This window comes from Haliotis rubra, unplaced genomic scaffold (genome assembly GCF_003918875.1).
Source record: "Haliotis rubra isolate DU_JTF1 unplaced genomic scaffold, ASM391887v1 Scf118, whole genome shotgun sequence".
Lineage (NCBI taxonomy): Eukaryota > Metazoa > Mollusca > Gastropoda > Lepetellida > Haliotidae > Haliotis > Haliotis rubra.
Genome location: NW_025765092.1, coordinates 1,490,448 through 1,505,193, shown reverse-complemented (window position 1 = coordinate 1,505,193; position 14,746 = coordinate 1,490,448). Strand labels below are relative to the sequence as shown.

General features: G+C 42.2%; 1 protein-coding gene across 1 annotated transcript; it reads right to left on the bottom strand.

Annotated features, from left to right (window-relative positions):
* LOC124259393 lies at positions 1-7,604 on the bottom strand. The gene is made up of 5 exons (XM_046693526.1): positions 7,505-7,604; positions 3,746-3,896; positions 3,506-3,630; positions 1,270-1,408; positions 1-586 (listed from the first exon to the last, which is right to left on the bottom strand). The coding sequence occupies exons 1-5, from the start codon at positions 7,560-7,562 to the stop codon at positions 460-462; spliced, it is 600 nt and encodes a 199-aa protein (XP_046549482.1). The 5' UTR covers positions 7,563-7,604; the 3' UTR covers positions 1-459.
* Positions 7,605-14,746: the final 7,142 nt, after the last annotated feature.

Genomic DNA, 14,746 nt, shown 5'->3' with positions numbered 1-14,746 from the left:
TGTATTAATGTATTTATTGCTGTAATAGTTACACGGAAACAGAGCAACCATTGTTACTTTTGTCAAAAGAAACAATCGGGGAATATAATATGTCAGACACATCAACGGGGATCGTAGCTAAGAAACTCATCAGACAATGCTGGCATGTTACGATGGTTGGTTTCATAAACACTAAAATAAACTTCTAAAGTTGCAGTGATCATGTGTTGAGTTGATGAACTGGGTTATAATAGTATCAAGGAATTAATTATGTGAACAGGGCCCCTTTCTACGATCGCTTTGTGGAACACAGCCTAATCGTACGTCATTGATCAGTGCACCACGTCATCAAACAAATGACGTCACAGAATACAGTCACTGGCCATGAATCAACTTTCCAAGTGTAGATACTGCAGCAATGTTACACTTGCGTTACAGTAATACTGCCGACTACGGCTATCAATCCATCAAAGAGAACGGTCAGCACTTCAGCTTGGCCGAGAGTGTCTCTGGGTTGACTGTCCGGATAATGAAGGCCGCCAGGTTGTATGGGCATCTCTTCATGGTCCAGTCACCCATGCAGGCCCACACAAAGTCGTCCAGGGAGCTGCAACATGGACGACGCCATTTACCACGACAATCACAAGCATTTCACAAATGACCTAACGTCAATCATGGATATTCCGTATTTCCTGTAATAAGCGCCGGATCTATAATAAGCTCAGGGGGTAAGGCAGCTCACTAACAATTATTAATGATACCCAGTAAGCACAAAAGCGCGGGGCCTCTAATAAGCGCCGGGCCTGGAAGCCCGTTAAAAAAATAATTATTAGGGGATATAAGGCATTTATATTACAAATCCATTTTATCTTAGGATAGCAATACAGTCGTGAAATAGGGACAGCATCGGCAGTACTCGGATCCGAATGAAGACTTTGAAAGTATATAGTTATTGAATGATGGTTGTTTTGCTTCCATATTATTCTGTTTTGTTTCTTTCGTGTTCAGAACCGGGTGCTTGATTGATGACGTCAGGAATTCGATCTCAAGTATACGTGTGTGATACCTTTTTGTCGAGGAATCCTACTCAGGTCACGCTGACCTCAATGTGAAGGTTTCAATGGTGACGTTAATTGTTAGATTAATACAGTCTGTGTCACGAAAAGGACATGTAATAGATATATAACATCCTACTAGCTCACTTCTATCTGATATATTAACTGGAATTCTACGAAGTGTCCTCATGCTACATATGAATAGGAAATTATAAATATGTCGCAGGCTCCTTACTTGCAGAACGCGTACGAATCGGTGATGTTGTCTTTGTGAACGCTGGCGGCGATGTTGTCGACGTTGTGTTTGGCCTTACAGTGACGTAACCGGGCAGCAACGTTGTTGTCCAGCCAACAGGACGACCCGGAAATCAAATCTAAAAGAAATCAGAGGGAGTAGAAACCATTTGATCATATTAGCCGAAACGTTACCGCTGTTGCATGTACAATATAAACTTAAATAGAAGTGTACAAATATTAGCATCGTTTAACGCTGCTTTTAGATTTAGTCAAGTTACACTGCGAGTAAATGAAATGAGGAAGTAAAGAATACAGGTCTTATTTCAAATACGTTGTGATTCGAACCAGTGCCTTCAGTGCAAGCTCAACACCAGCTGTCAAGTCACCATTATTAATGTTTCATCGGTTGTCTCCCATTTGTTACACATGCCAGTTGTTACAAACTCTGATATTGCCGGTACCTATGGAACCACCACCAGACCAGAGGACCACGCACTAACAACAATCTCGAGGGCTTCCACAACAAACTAAACCGGACCTTGCCACACGAGGTAACCGGACAAAATCCACCCGGACAAAATCCACTCCCAAAATTGCCGCCCCGGACAAAATCCACCTCTTCTTAACAGAAAAAATGGACAAAATCCACCCTTTTCAAATTGCTGTAGTTAAAAGTTTTAGTGTGTCCTGATCTTTGATCAAGATGTTTTTCTCAAGCATTGCAAGCATTGTTTTGATAGCATTTACGTTTTCCTAATTGGCTGTTGTTCCTAGATGTGATGCATGAATGATTCATAAGGAATAATAACAAGAAATATGTTTCATTATGTGTGAAATATATGCTATTGTCATATTTACATATGCATTGATGCATGAATAATTCATAAATGTGAAATGTGAAAATGTGCTATTGTCATATTTTGTTTTTGTTATCGATTATGAATGACTGATATGAATAAAATTCATTTCTGTGACTAAACATGTCATTAGGTTTTTTTTCTTATGGTGGAATTTATTAGAGGTGGATTTTTTCCGGGTGGATTTTGTCCTAGGTTGCAATTTTGGGGTGGATTTTGTCCGGGTGGACTTTGTCCGGGTGGATTTTGTCCTGGATTCGCCACACGACCATCCGAATATCTACAGGTTCACCACCGTCATCCGCAAGATCGAGTCCGCAGACCGAGCCAAGCTGTCGCAGATCGTCTTCGGTGCAGCTCCTCTTACCAGAAAGCGTGTGTACGGGGAGTTGGAGAACAGAACCCAGAGACTGGAGGACCAGCTTCACCAGGGTACCAGGACACCACATGACTTCCTTGATGCCATCGGACATTTGATTAAGCTTGGTTGAGACTCTTGTTATGTGAAATCTATGTGCTGAGTTGAATCAGTGGTTTAGAAATAAATGATAAAAGACATCGAAGAATGATGAACTTCATATACATGGATTTGCAAACAAATGCATATAAAATGCAATAAAATTATATGAAGTGCTAATCAATTGTGTTGCGTTGTTCTATCTATGTCTGTAACGAGTATGGACTATCCCATTCTTCACTAATAGGTAATTAGTGTGTGCAGTGGTCTGTGACCTTATGTGTATTTGGGGGTGTAACAACTGGCATGTGTAACAAATGGGAGGATACCGTTTCATCCAGTTTCTTCAATGACGATGTAAAATGTTAGAGTGCCTGATTGTTACTTTGATGATACCGACATCTGTGTTTCACACGGTAATTTCTTGCTAATCATTGCACATGTTGTTAATTAGGTGCAATTTTGCTCTCCATTGCGGTGATAACCAGACATGCTCCTAATCATCTTTACAATTACAATTATGTCATTGTCATATTTGATAATTATACTAATTAGCATGGGTCAGTTTGATGTATACTCTCGTAATTAACATGCATTAAAGTGTTACTGTCAGTGTTCTCAACTTGACAACTGCTTGAGGGGGTCTTGGGTCCTGAGAATCAGTTGACATAGGTGGCAGGGATATAAAGCAAATACATACGACACACAAAACATACACACATAAACAACACACAATACACAAACATAAACAACTCACAAAACACACACAAAATACACACAAACAACATACAAAATGCACACACAAAACACGCAAATACACACACACCAAACACATACAACAAATACAACGTACACACACACACACAGACACACGACACACACATCCACATACCCATATTAACACACACCCGTTCACGCACCTTTCCTTCCTTCACCACACACATAGGACAGCATCCCAGCTCTGTCCTCTACCCCGCCCGTCTTCACGTGACCCTTGCAGTCATCTAGTTGGTTGTACACACAGTTCAAACTTCTGTGGGCCTTTCTGTTGAATACAAACATAATAGCCAAAGATCAGTCCATGGTCTTTATCAACTCTAAACAAAGTACCAGAAAGTGAAGGCAAGCACCTAACCGTATGCTCTTATCACACACCGTACCTGCAGAATTTCTTTACAACAGAATGTGGGTCACCGAAGTCTTCAGGATTCTTGGATTCGATCATTGGAATCTGCAGATTAGATATGGCTTTCGCGCATCGGCGGAATCTCTTGTGATGACATTGGTTGTCATGGGAACCAAATACTTGACCTGTAGAATGTATGGACTTGTCATTAGAATCTGGATGCAAGCATAATCATCATGACGCCTTTCAGGAACAAATATGTGCTACTCTTGGGGGACTACGACAATCTTTTGGCCAAAAATGCCAAAACGTACTATATTCTGAAGAAATTGAAAATAGATCATTGTTTCTTTACCCCCCAAATGCCAAATAAGCATGGTTTGCCTGAGATGCTATATGTTTTGTAAAACCTGTTGTGAAGTTGTATTTGTATATATAGTGTTCAGCTTCTTCTTCCACAATATCGAGTCAGTATAATGTGTCTGAGTGGGGTGCTGCGGCATGGAAGCAGTGAAAGAATATCCGTCGTCTCAAGCACGACTAACAAATCTCCAGAACAAATACTACAACCCATTGTCGAACAACCTATCGTCGATGTCCTCCCGCTGACCAACACACGTTTTGCCAGCATGTTGCGCTACATATCCTAACGTGGTCGTATATTAATGCAGTTTCAGTTCAAGCAGAGGCCTTTGTGCGATTCCAACCGTGAGATTTTGTTTATGAATCAATATAACATGGATGTGATACCAATTGTTCGCGTATTTGTGAGCATATTCTGCCCCACCGGCGGCACCGTCCCAAACACACGCAAAGGCAAGTCAATTGTCTACCTGTAGAACACGTGGTAATCTAGGTAGTTGTGCTGGAAATGAAAGATTTGTTCCTTGTATTTCCTGGGACATTCTTGAGACAGTTTTTACTACTGACTGGCACACATTCAAGGGAGGTAATCCGGTGCATTATTCTGAGTTAGGGAACAGCCATGATCCGGTTGTACGAAGCAGTAATGGTGAGTGAGTGAGTTAAGTTGACGCCGCTTTTAGCAATATTCCAGCAATATCACGGCGGGGGACACCAGAAATGAGCTTCACACAATGTGCCCAAGTGGGGAATCGAACCCGGGTCTTCGGCGTGACGAGCGAACGCCTTAACCACTAGGCTACCCCACCGCCCCCGAAGCAGTAATGACACATTAGTGCGTAATTAAACGTCTTTACTCATTACGTATTCATCCATTAACTATTCATTTATTCCAATTGTACTAACGATGTCGTTCATCTCTCATTAGCTCCACACTAACCTATCGGATGTTTGTGACATCATAGGCAGGTCATTAAGAACAAACATGGCTGCCAACATCATGTTGGAAGGCTGACGGTAAGGTCGTGTTTACAGACAGCAATCGCAGTGCACTGGATCCATGGCAGCAAAGTCGACTTCGGTGTGTGTGACGTCACAGCATCAGAAACGGCTGGACCAATGAAGCTGAAACTTGACAAGCTTGTTCCAGCCCGCCTTTTGTAGTTGTTGAAGAAAGTTCGAATCCCATTTCTCTTACAAACAATGTGTCGAATATTTGATATTATATGGCAAGTCTAGGTTTCCACAGTTTCAAGAAAATGAAGAAAGTCTCTGGGCTCCTTTCTGTTATATTTTATGATTATAATTTAGGAACCTATTTTTCAGTAAAATAAGTTCTTTTCAGTGACTAGATGTGAGTCCAGGGGAGGCGGTGAATTAGAGTATAGATATCTAGATACATTTTCCGCTACAAGCCTCAACATTATTTATTATATTTTTTCCGCCAGATTAAAGGATAATTATATTCAAAATGCGACAACGTAACCTGTCCAACAATCACGTTGTCGCGCTTTGGTCAAGTTTGGATTGCCTTGTTTCAACAGAATCAGTACATGCGCTAACAGGATTTCTCTTGGATGTCAATCCTCTAGTTGTGTAGTATGTTAACTGTCTCCGTCACAGGGCACTGCTGTGGGGTGTCAGGCAACCGGTACAGCGGGTCACGCTTTAACCTTTCCCGTCGTGCCATCACCGACTTTCAGTTATCTGTTCGTATTTACACCGCTAATTGCCTTTAACGCCCAGTGGTATGTGTTTGGACGGATGATCGAGACTGGATGGTCTCTGTGAGTGAGAGTGACACCGCGACAAAACAGCATTGTCCTTTCTAGAATTTCATAATACGTTTGGGAAGTGCAGTGTGAGTGAGACGACGATTACCGTGTAGTGTAATCATTGTTGGGATGCTTTGCGGATTAGAGTGGAATGTTCAAATCGTGTACTTTAAATGAAGGTTGTTTTATCTCATGCCGGATCTATGTGAGTTCATGCAACAAATTATGTACTTGGTTTTGTTCGTTTGAACATTTTATTCATTTTTTTATATCATCACCATCCTTATCATAATCAATATTATTATCAATATTATTCTAATTCTACTGATATAACCCGTGAAGTTACGTTTTGAAACTGATCTTCAGCAACCCATGCTTGTCGTAAGAGGTGACTAACGGGATCGGGTAGACCGGCACGCTGACTTGGTTGACGCATGTCATCGTATCCCAATTGCGTAGATTGATGCTCATGATGTGAATCACTGGATTGTCTGGTCCAGACACGATTATTTACATACCACCGTCATATAGCTGTAGTAGCAATGTAGTTATTAGAAAATTACTGACATCCAAAATAAAGTACACAACTGGTGTTTTGGTATTAGTGTATACTTTCTTTTGTACTTCAGTTTAGTTCGGTCCTAATATGAAAGATTATCGCTACTTCGGCCATGAACCGTTTCATGGTAGTGAATGAAACAAGAATGGTTTTACGATAGCGATGTATTCGATACGAGTGTCATAGAATAGCTTGGGAACTTATGTTTGAATCACTTCCTGGTAATGTTTTAATAACGTTTGTAATTCTAGCGTCACATACGAGTATCAATTGTACTATATTTTGTCGTTACGTTGCATTTAGAATTGATACACATAAGGAAGGGGGTTTTATGGAAGTCAACAAACGTTGTGTTCCACGTAATAAAGACGTTGGCATCCATAAAACTCACTATTTTGCCCGCCAGTTCAGCTGACAATACCTGTGCATTACACCTTTTTAAAGAAACTTTACAATCGCTATAATTGACTACAATTGATTCAACTATCCAAACGGCGACAGGAACCAGACATTATATTGCGATTGGAACAGACTTATACGTATCATAATTATAAAACCTCACTGCTTTTCTGCATCTAATCATAGAATACTAAACAAATTATATAAAACACGGTTAGAGAGTTGTGATCAATCTTCCGTTCCTCCTGAGTTGATAGTTGACTATTTATGAGTAAATGACGAAATGACTGGAACCAGACTCGCTGTCACCACAACCATTGGACATTCGTTTATCTCAACTATAATTATTTTATTCTAAATTGTGAATAGAAACAATAAATCATTTGAAACGAAAAATGCTTTTTAACGAATTCATAATTTGAGGGATTGATCACTATGTCTTTTAACCGCAGAAATTGTCCTTAATCAAATATACTTAATTTAATTGAAATCAGTTGGGTGGAAATAATTATCGTGTTTTGTAGACGCCGTTGATTTACTATTGTTTACCGAAACAGAAATACCAGTTGCTTAATGTGAATTATTCATAATTAGACAAACAATTATACAATAACTTGTCAGAATCTGAATATTCCCACGTACTTCAACACAACTATGTACACAATGGAAACATTAAAGTTTGATTTACACGACTTACCCAAATACACCAACACCCCAACGGACAGTATAAAGCACGGCTTCATAATGGCGGCCATGAAATAAAAAGTGTTAGCCTGTAAATCGGACAGAAATGTAGATATTGCGATGACTGTGCAATGTTAATGACAGTGGGGCCTACTTGAGGTAAATGTCAGCCGAGTCATTACTGTACAAATGAATAGCTTCCGCTGAGCCAATAGTCAAGCTGTAGTTGATCGTGGATGTTGACAAGCACTCGGCTGGTCCAAAATGTTAAAGTTATTCTGCCGGGAAGTAACCGATTTAAACAAGCTTAGTTTACAAAACACTGAGTTGATTTACATGCTGCGTGACGATGTTTCACACTTTCAGTTTTGATCCAGTGATTAGGTGAATAATGTACGATATGTACCCTTTTTGTAATTCCTCTGGTTCATAAATACAGTCAAATCCCGATGAGTCGAATGCCGGTGTCTCGAATATTATGCATAACTGGAAGTCCCTGTCAGTCCCGACCATTCCCTGTAATAGTTGTCATCATTTGAATACCGGTTACACGAATTCGTCTCATAAATACACACGATGACTCGAAAAGGAAATTTGGTCCCATGAGATTCAAACAACAGCAATCTTGTATACATAAGCCGAAGTCAGTCAATGAGAAGTTGATTGGTGTAGCAAACTGATCCAATTAACAAACCAGCGCGGCTCACACCTTTCCGCCATTTTACGGAAATCACTGTCTGTGCTAATCAGACTGGAACTAATAAGGTGCCCCTATTAGTGATATGGAAATCATTAGATAAACAAATGCTTAGGCCGAGGAATTAGGACTGGATCATCTTTTTTTTCTACCCTGATAGACATACCTATGTCTCGAATACATGGATAAGTCGAATTTATGTATATGGATGGTAAATGTGTTCAGGTTATAATGTTTTACATTATCTTACATATACGTGTAATTAACGTTTGTTTCAGCGCTTTACTATACACTGTCCTCTGTCCCTTCTATCTGACATAAGTTACCGAAAAGGGAATCGAGTGGCCAAAATGTCCGTTCAGTATGGCGAGAATCACCTGCCCTACGTTCTACGGTGATGGAGGGCGGTGGGGTAGCCTGGTGGTTAAAGCGTTCGCTCGTCACGCAGAAGACCCGGGTTCGATTCCCCACATCGATACAACGTGTGAAGTCCATTTCTGGTGTCCCCCAATGTGACATTGCTGAAATGTTGCTAAAAGCGGCGTAAAACCATACATAATACCATACTCACTCACTCAGCCACTCACTCACTCACTCTATTGTGATAGGTATCGGTAGCTGTAGTAAAGATGTTTGATTGCTCATTATAAGTCCGCACTGGTTTAAACTACTTTAAGTGTCGTTCTAGTGTAACTGGAAGCAGTTTTTGGATCTGGACGAGTGAGGTCACACCCTGAGCTTCAGACAGTGCCCTCTGCCATCAAATATAAAGCAATTATGACCAGTCATACGTTTTCAACACACGCATATCACACCCACCTGGAACTGCACAAACTCTGTCCAGTGTTGAAGCGACCCCTCTTTGGAAGTAAGTCATTAAGGTCAGGCGAACCTTTGGCCGAGGTAAAAAATCTCGCTTTGTCATCGGAGTGGGAATACAGTCTAAACCATTAGCTAATGAGTCCTTGACCTTATCATAACTGACATGTATACTCTCCCACAAAAGAAACGCATATAGGAATCTCAGCTGTATTTTTATGTTTATTTTGAAACATCTTGAAGGCTTTATGAGTCAATGAAATATATCGAATATGCACACTGGGAATGCAGACTTATCCGTCTTTGGCACCAACTCGAGGAAAGTCAGTTTGAGTGTCACATGGAGACGTGTGGTGGCGCTGAAGTCAATACCTCGTGTGACCACCGTGGGCATCCAGAACTGCACGGCATCGCCTCGGCATCGAACGAATAAGTCTCAGAATCTCGTGTTGCCCAATCGCAGCCCACTCTGCCTGTAGTGCCTGTGCGAGTTGCTGAAGTGTCTGGGGCTGAGGGTTACGGCGTCGCACCCGTCTGTCCAGGGCATCCCACAGATGTTCGATCGGGTTTAAGTCCGGTGATCTTGAGGGCCAGGGGAGCACATTGATGTTGTGGTTCTGGAGGAACTCTGTAGTGTGACGTGCTGTGTGGGGCCTGGCATTGTCCTGTTGAAACAACTCCCTCTGGCGATCAATGATTGGAAGGAGGTGTGGGCGTAGGATTTCGTCACAGTACCGTTGAGCTGTCAGGTTGCCCTGGATCATCACCAAATCACTTCTCCTACGGCAAGCTCCCCACATCATAACACTGTCCCGGCCGAATCTGTCCACCTGGGGAACGCAAGCGTCGGCGAAACGTTCACGTCAACGTCTGTACACCCGCATTCTCCCATCGCGTCGTTCCAATAGAAATCGTGATTCATCACTGAACCAGATTCTACGCCAATTCGGCAGGTTCCAGGCCTGAACGTTGGTGCACCATTGAACTCGATGTTGACGATGTTGTTGTCGAAGCACAGGGCCAAAATAAGGTCTTCTGGCACGTAAACCAGCCTCTCTCAACCTGTTCCTGACGGTCTGTGCAGAAAGCCTCCTCAATCCGGGTATTTGTCGAGCGGTACTGGTCGCCGTATCTGTTCGATGACGCAGGTGATGTACCCGGATGTAGCGATCCTGCTCCGCAGTTGTCGCTCAAGGTCACCCACTACGAGGGGCATCTGCTACCAAATTCTGCCGGCGATATCTCTCCTAGAGCCGTGAAATAGTGCTTTGGTGAACATTCATGCGTCTGGCAACTGCACGTTGAGACTGGCCAGCTTCAAGCAAACCAATGGCGATATGACGGTTGGCTTCACTTAGACGTGGCATTTTGCGTTCGTCAACAATATTCCAAATACAGTGAATAATCGACAGACAGCAATCAACCTTTTATACCCATCATTGAGACCATCTGATCCCCATCTTTCACGTGCATTGCATGTGAATTGTGTATTCTGTGACACTACACGCCGAAATTGAAAATCATGCTGTTAAATACGGGTATTTTACGGATGGTGCGTTTTGTTGTGATGCTTCAAAACATAAACACCATAGGACTCATAAACAGAGCAAAACCTTTTGTAAAATGAATCACGTTTTAATTAATTGCTACTTGAAATTGCTATTTTCATGATGCGTTTCTTTTTTGGGAGAGTATATATTCTTAGTTCAGTTATAATTGCGTTGTAACAGTAGGTATTGTCTATTCAATCATGGGACGATGGGGTAGACTAATGGTTGAAGCCATCGCGCATCACACCGAAGACCCGGGTTCGATTCTCCACATGGGTACAATGTGTGAAGCCCATTTCTGGTGTCCCCCGGGGCGGTGGGGTACGTAGCCTAATGGTTAAAGCGTTCGCTCGTCACGCCGAAGGCTCGGGTTCGATTCCCCACATGGGTACAATGTGTGAAGCCCATTTCTGGTGCCCCCCGGAGCGGTGGGGTAGCCTAGTGGTTAAAGCGTTCGCTCGTCACGCCGAAGGCTCGGGTTCGATTCCCCACATGGGTACAATGTGTAAAGCCCATTTCTAGTGTCCCCCGCCGTGATGTTGCTGGAATACTGCTGAAAGCGGCGTAAAACCATACTCACTCACTCTGGTGTCCCCCGCCTTGATATTGCTGGAATATTGCTGAATACTGGTTAAAATCACTCGATCACATGGATCACCAGGTCATCTGTGTGACAATTCAGTGACCCATGCATTTTAATCTATATATTTAATCTTACGCCCTGAGGGATCGTTGTCGACAGATATTCGTGACTGATGATTCCCTGCGTTGATCAGGGAATTGTCACAATTAATCAAAATATCCTCTGTGGAAACTGGGTAAATTGGAGTGTTACAAATGAGGTGTGTACCTAATGGGAATGGAACTGTATACGTGTTATAACAGTCAGACACTAGTGTCCACTGTTCGGATATCCACCATTTCCGCTATAAGGCACAATGTCCCCTTTCTGTAATATATACTAGGCAGCAAAAGAAACGTCAGTTTGGAATCTTCCTTCGCAGAAACGGATAACTGTAAACTCATTTAACGTTTTGATTGTATAGTTTTGACAACATTTCCAAATCTACCTGAGCAAAGACATTTCTTTCCCAAACCCAGGAAATGGTCTCAAAAACGCAAACCAGTCTCGGAGATGGTACGGTGTTCTCCATGTTTTTCATGCAACTCATGCTGCACGTGCTGTTCACAAGGACCAGCCCTGTAAAATGCACCCCCAAACCTGGTTGAAACATTCACATTACAACGTCAGCAGGATGCCACGACTCACGACAGCTCAGAGGAACCAGGCGCTAGGAAGACTTGAAGCTGGCCACACTGCACAAACCGTTGCCAATCACTTCCAGGTCAACGTTCGGACCATCTACAGGCTGCAGCAACGTTTCCGGGCCACCAACACCACAAATGATCGCCCCCATACTGGCAGACCAAGGGTGACCACAAGACGACAAGACCGCCATGTTGTGCGACATCATGTACAGAATCCCTTCATGCAGGCATCCGAAACAGCACGCCAGACAGTGGGGACACACGGAAGACCTTACCGTGGACCTATCCTCACCTCTCGTCATCGGCGTGAACGTCTACAGTTTGCCCTACAACACCAAAACTGGCGATACAGGCAATGGAGAACTGTTCTGTTCACAGATGAGAGTCGGTACTGCGTATCAACTGCAGATGGCAAAGCAAGAATATGGCGACGATGTGGCCAGCGTTACTCAGACCAATGTGTTATGGAAAGAGACTCATGGGGAGGTGCAAGCATCATGGTATGGGGTGGAATAGGCCTGAACCAGAGAGTGGGTCTTGTGTTGTTCCAGAACCTTGGTCCAGTGAGCGGAGGCGGCATCACAGCGGTGCGCTACATCGACCAAGCTCGCAGACCCCACGTCATACCACATTTCGCACTTCACCGGAACAACATTTTCCAGCATGATAACGCCCAGACCCATACTGCCAGAGCTACACGGGACATCCTACAGCAGAACGGTGTCAACATTATGCAGTGGCCAGCACTTGGTCCTGATTTAAACAGAGGAGAGTGAATAATGTCATACTAAGGCCGAACACAGCCGATTTATTGCGCCAGGCCTTTTCCAGAGTGCAGTTCAAGGTGCCAATGGCCTTCATCAATCGATTGGTGCACCCCATGCATAGACACTGTGCTGCAGTTATTGCCGCTCGTGGTGGTCGCACTAGATACTGAAGTCAAGGGTCTGAATGGACTGCAAACGTTCACGTAATGTCTTGGAATTGTGCTGAGTTATTCATTGATGTGTCAAGATATTGTACACAAAAAATGTTTTTGATCCGCTTTTTATGTCCATTTCTGTAATGATTTGATTACAGTGCCTATCTAATTTTAAATTCGTACTGACTTTCTTTTTTGCTGCTGAGTATATATCCCATTTCGTGTTTTACAATCTTCAGCGTCGTTCAAATCAAAATGATACAAGCGTCCGTAAAATCTTCACTTACTAGTTGCAATACGCATGTGTACACGTTGGAATATTCTTTCTTTGAGTGCAAATTCTGTTTGGCACATAGTTCACAACTTTTTGGGGTGGTCGTGGTCACAAGGATTCGAATCAATGTTTGGACAATAATTTTTAAAAACAAAAATCTAGACTTTTGCAATCGTATATTGTATTATATGTAATGTGTGTAGCGGTAGAATTTTCTTTAATATCAATTTCTTCACCGATCTCGTTCAAATTTGAAATATAGGTTAATCATAACGTATAAACACAATATACGATTGCAAAAGTCTGGATTTTTATTTTCAAAAATTATTGTCCAAACAGTGATTCGAACCCCTGTGTTCGTGGTGGTGGTTTACGTGATAAAGTAATTTTTTGCGGCATTTAGGCTCTTTACTAAGTATCTGTTTTTCTACTCATTAACAAAGTGACTATTTTCAATTTTAATCTTCAGATTTGTCATATCAAGCTGTATCTCAGTGGGCAAGTACTGAGCATGAGTTGGGGTAGCTGTCCCAGACACGTATTTAGGCATAGGGGCGTGTGTCGCTTAGAAACAGCATTAGAAAGACATATAGGTGTATAGACCCAACCATATTACTATATAAAAGGATAGTAAGGGACCGTTCATAATTTATGGCTGGGGGTGGGGGTTGGGGGTGATGATGATGATTTTTAAGGGGGGTTATCCATTTTGTTCTTGGGAGGTAGGTGTCAGCAATTTTGTACAAAAATTGCAGGGGTGTCACTTACTTTGTACATAAATATTTTATTTTATTTATTTATTTTTTTAAATTTTTTTTTTTTTTTTTTTGGGGGGGTCATTCACATTGTACTTGTATGCTTCTCCATAAAAATCATCATCACCCCCCAAGCCATAAATTATGAACGGTCCCTAATAGGGTAGGGTCTATACACCTATATGTCTTTCTAACGCTGTTTCTAAGCGAGACACGCCCATATGTATATAGGTAACTCCCAAGTACAACCATGTTGTCGATGTCAAACCCCCGGTCGCAACACCTCACCTAATAATTTGATGTATATTCAAGTTTATAGTCTGCTGAGGTTTAACTGTCATATAGTCGACGACGGTTTTCACATTAAAGTCTACTCAATCAATCTAAATATATTTACCAATACCAACACCAAAGGTTATTCATTAATTTCGCAGGAAATGGAACTGACCGAAGGATATGTTAAATGTCCTGTTTTCGGAGTTCCATGGAACCGGCCATGTGACTGAGTGACCATAAACATATCTGCTTTGCAATTACATACAAACATACACAAAACAGAATGAAATTAAAATAATTGGTGATAGCGGATATTTGCTATGTACAACGAGGTTGTACGGGCTGTGTCGAGCCAAAAATCCCGTAAATCCCTCGAACTTTGGCCTCGTGATGTAAAGACCCATTCCACTCGCTAGTTCACTTGTACCCCATACATGTATATCACAACACTTTATTGCACTTAGCAACGTTTTGATGTAGATTCGCATTCAGCGCCAATCGACCAGGTCATACAACTATGGGGGCGGTGGGGTAGCCTAGTGGTTAAAGCGTTCGCTCGTCACACAGAAGACCTGGGTTCGATTCCCAACATGGGCACAATGTGTGAAACCCATTTCAAGTGAACTCCCGCCGTGATATTGCTGGAATATTGCTAAACGCGGCGTAAAAGTAAACTCACTCACTCAAATTCAT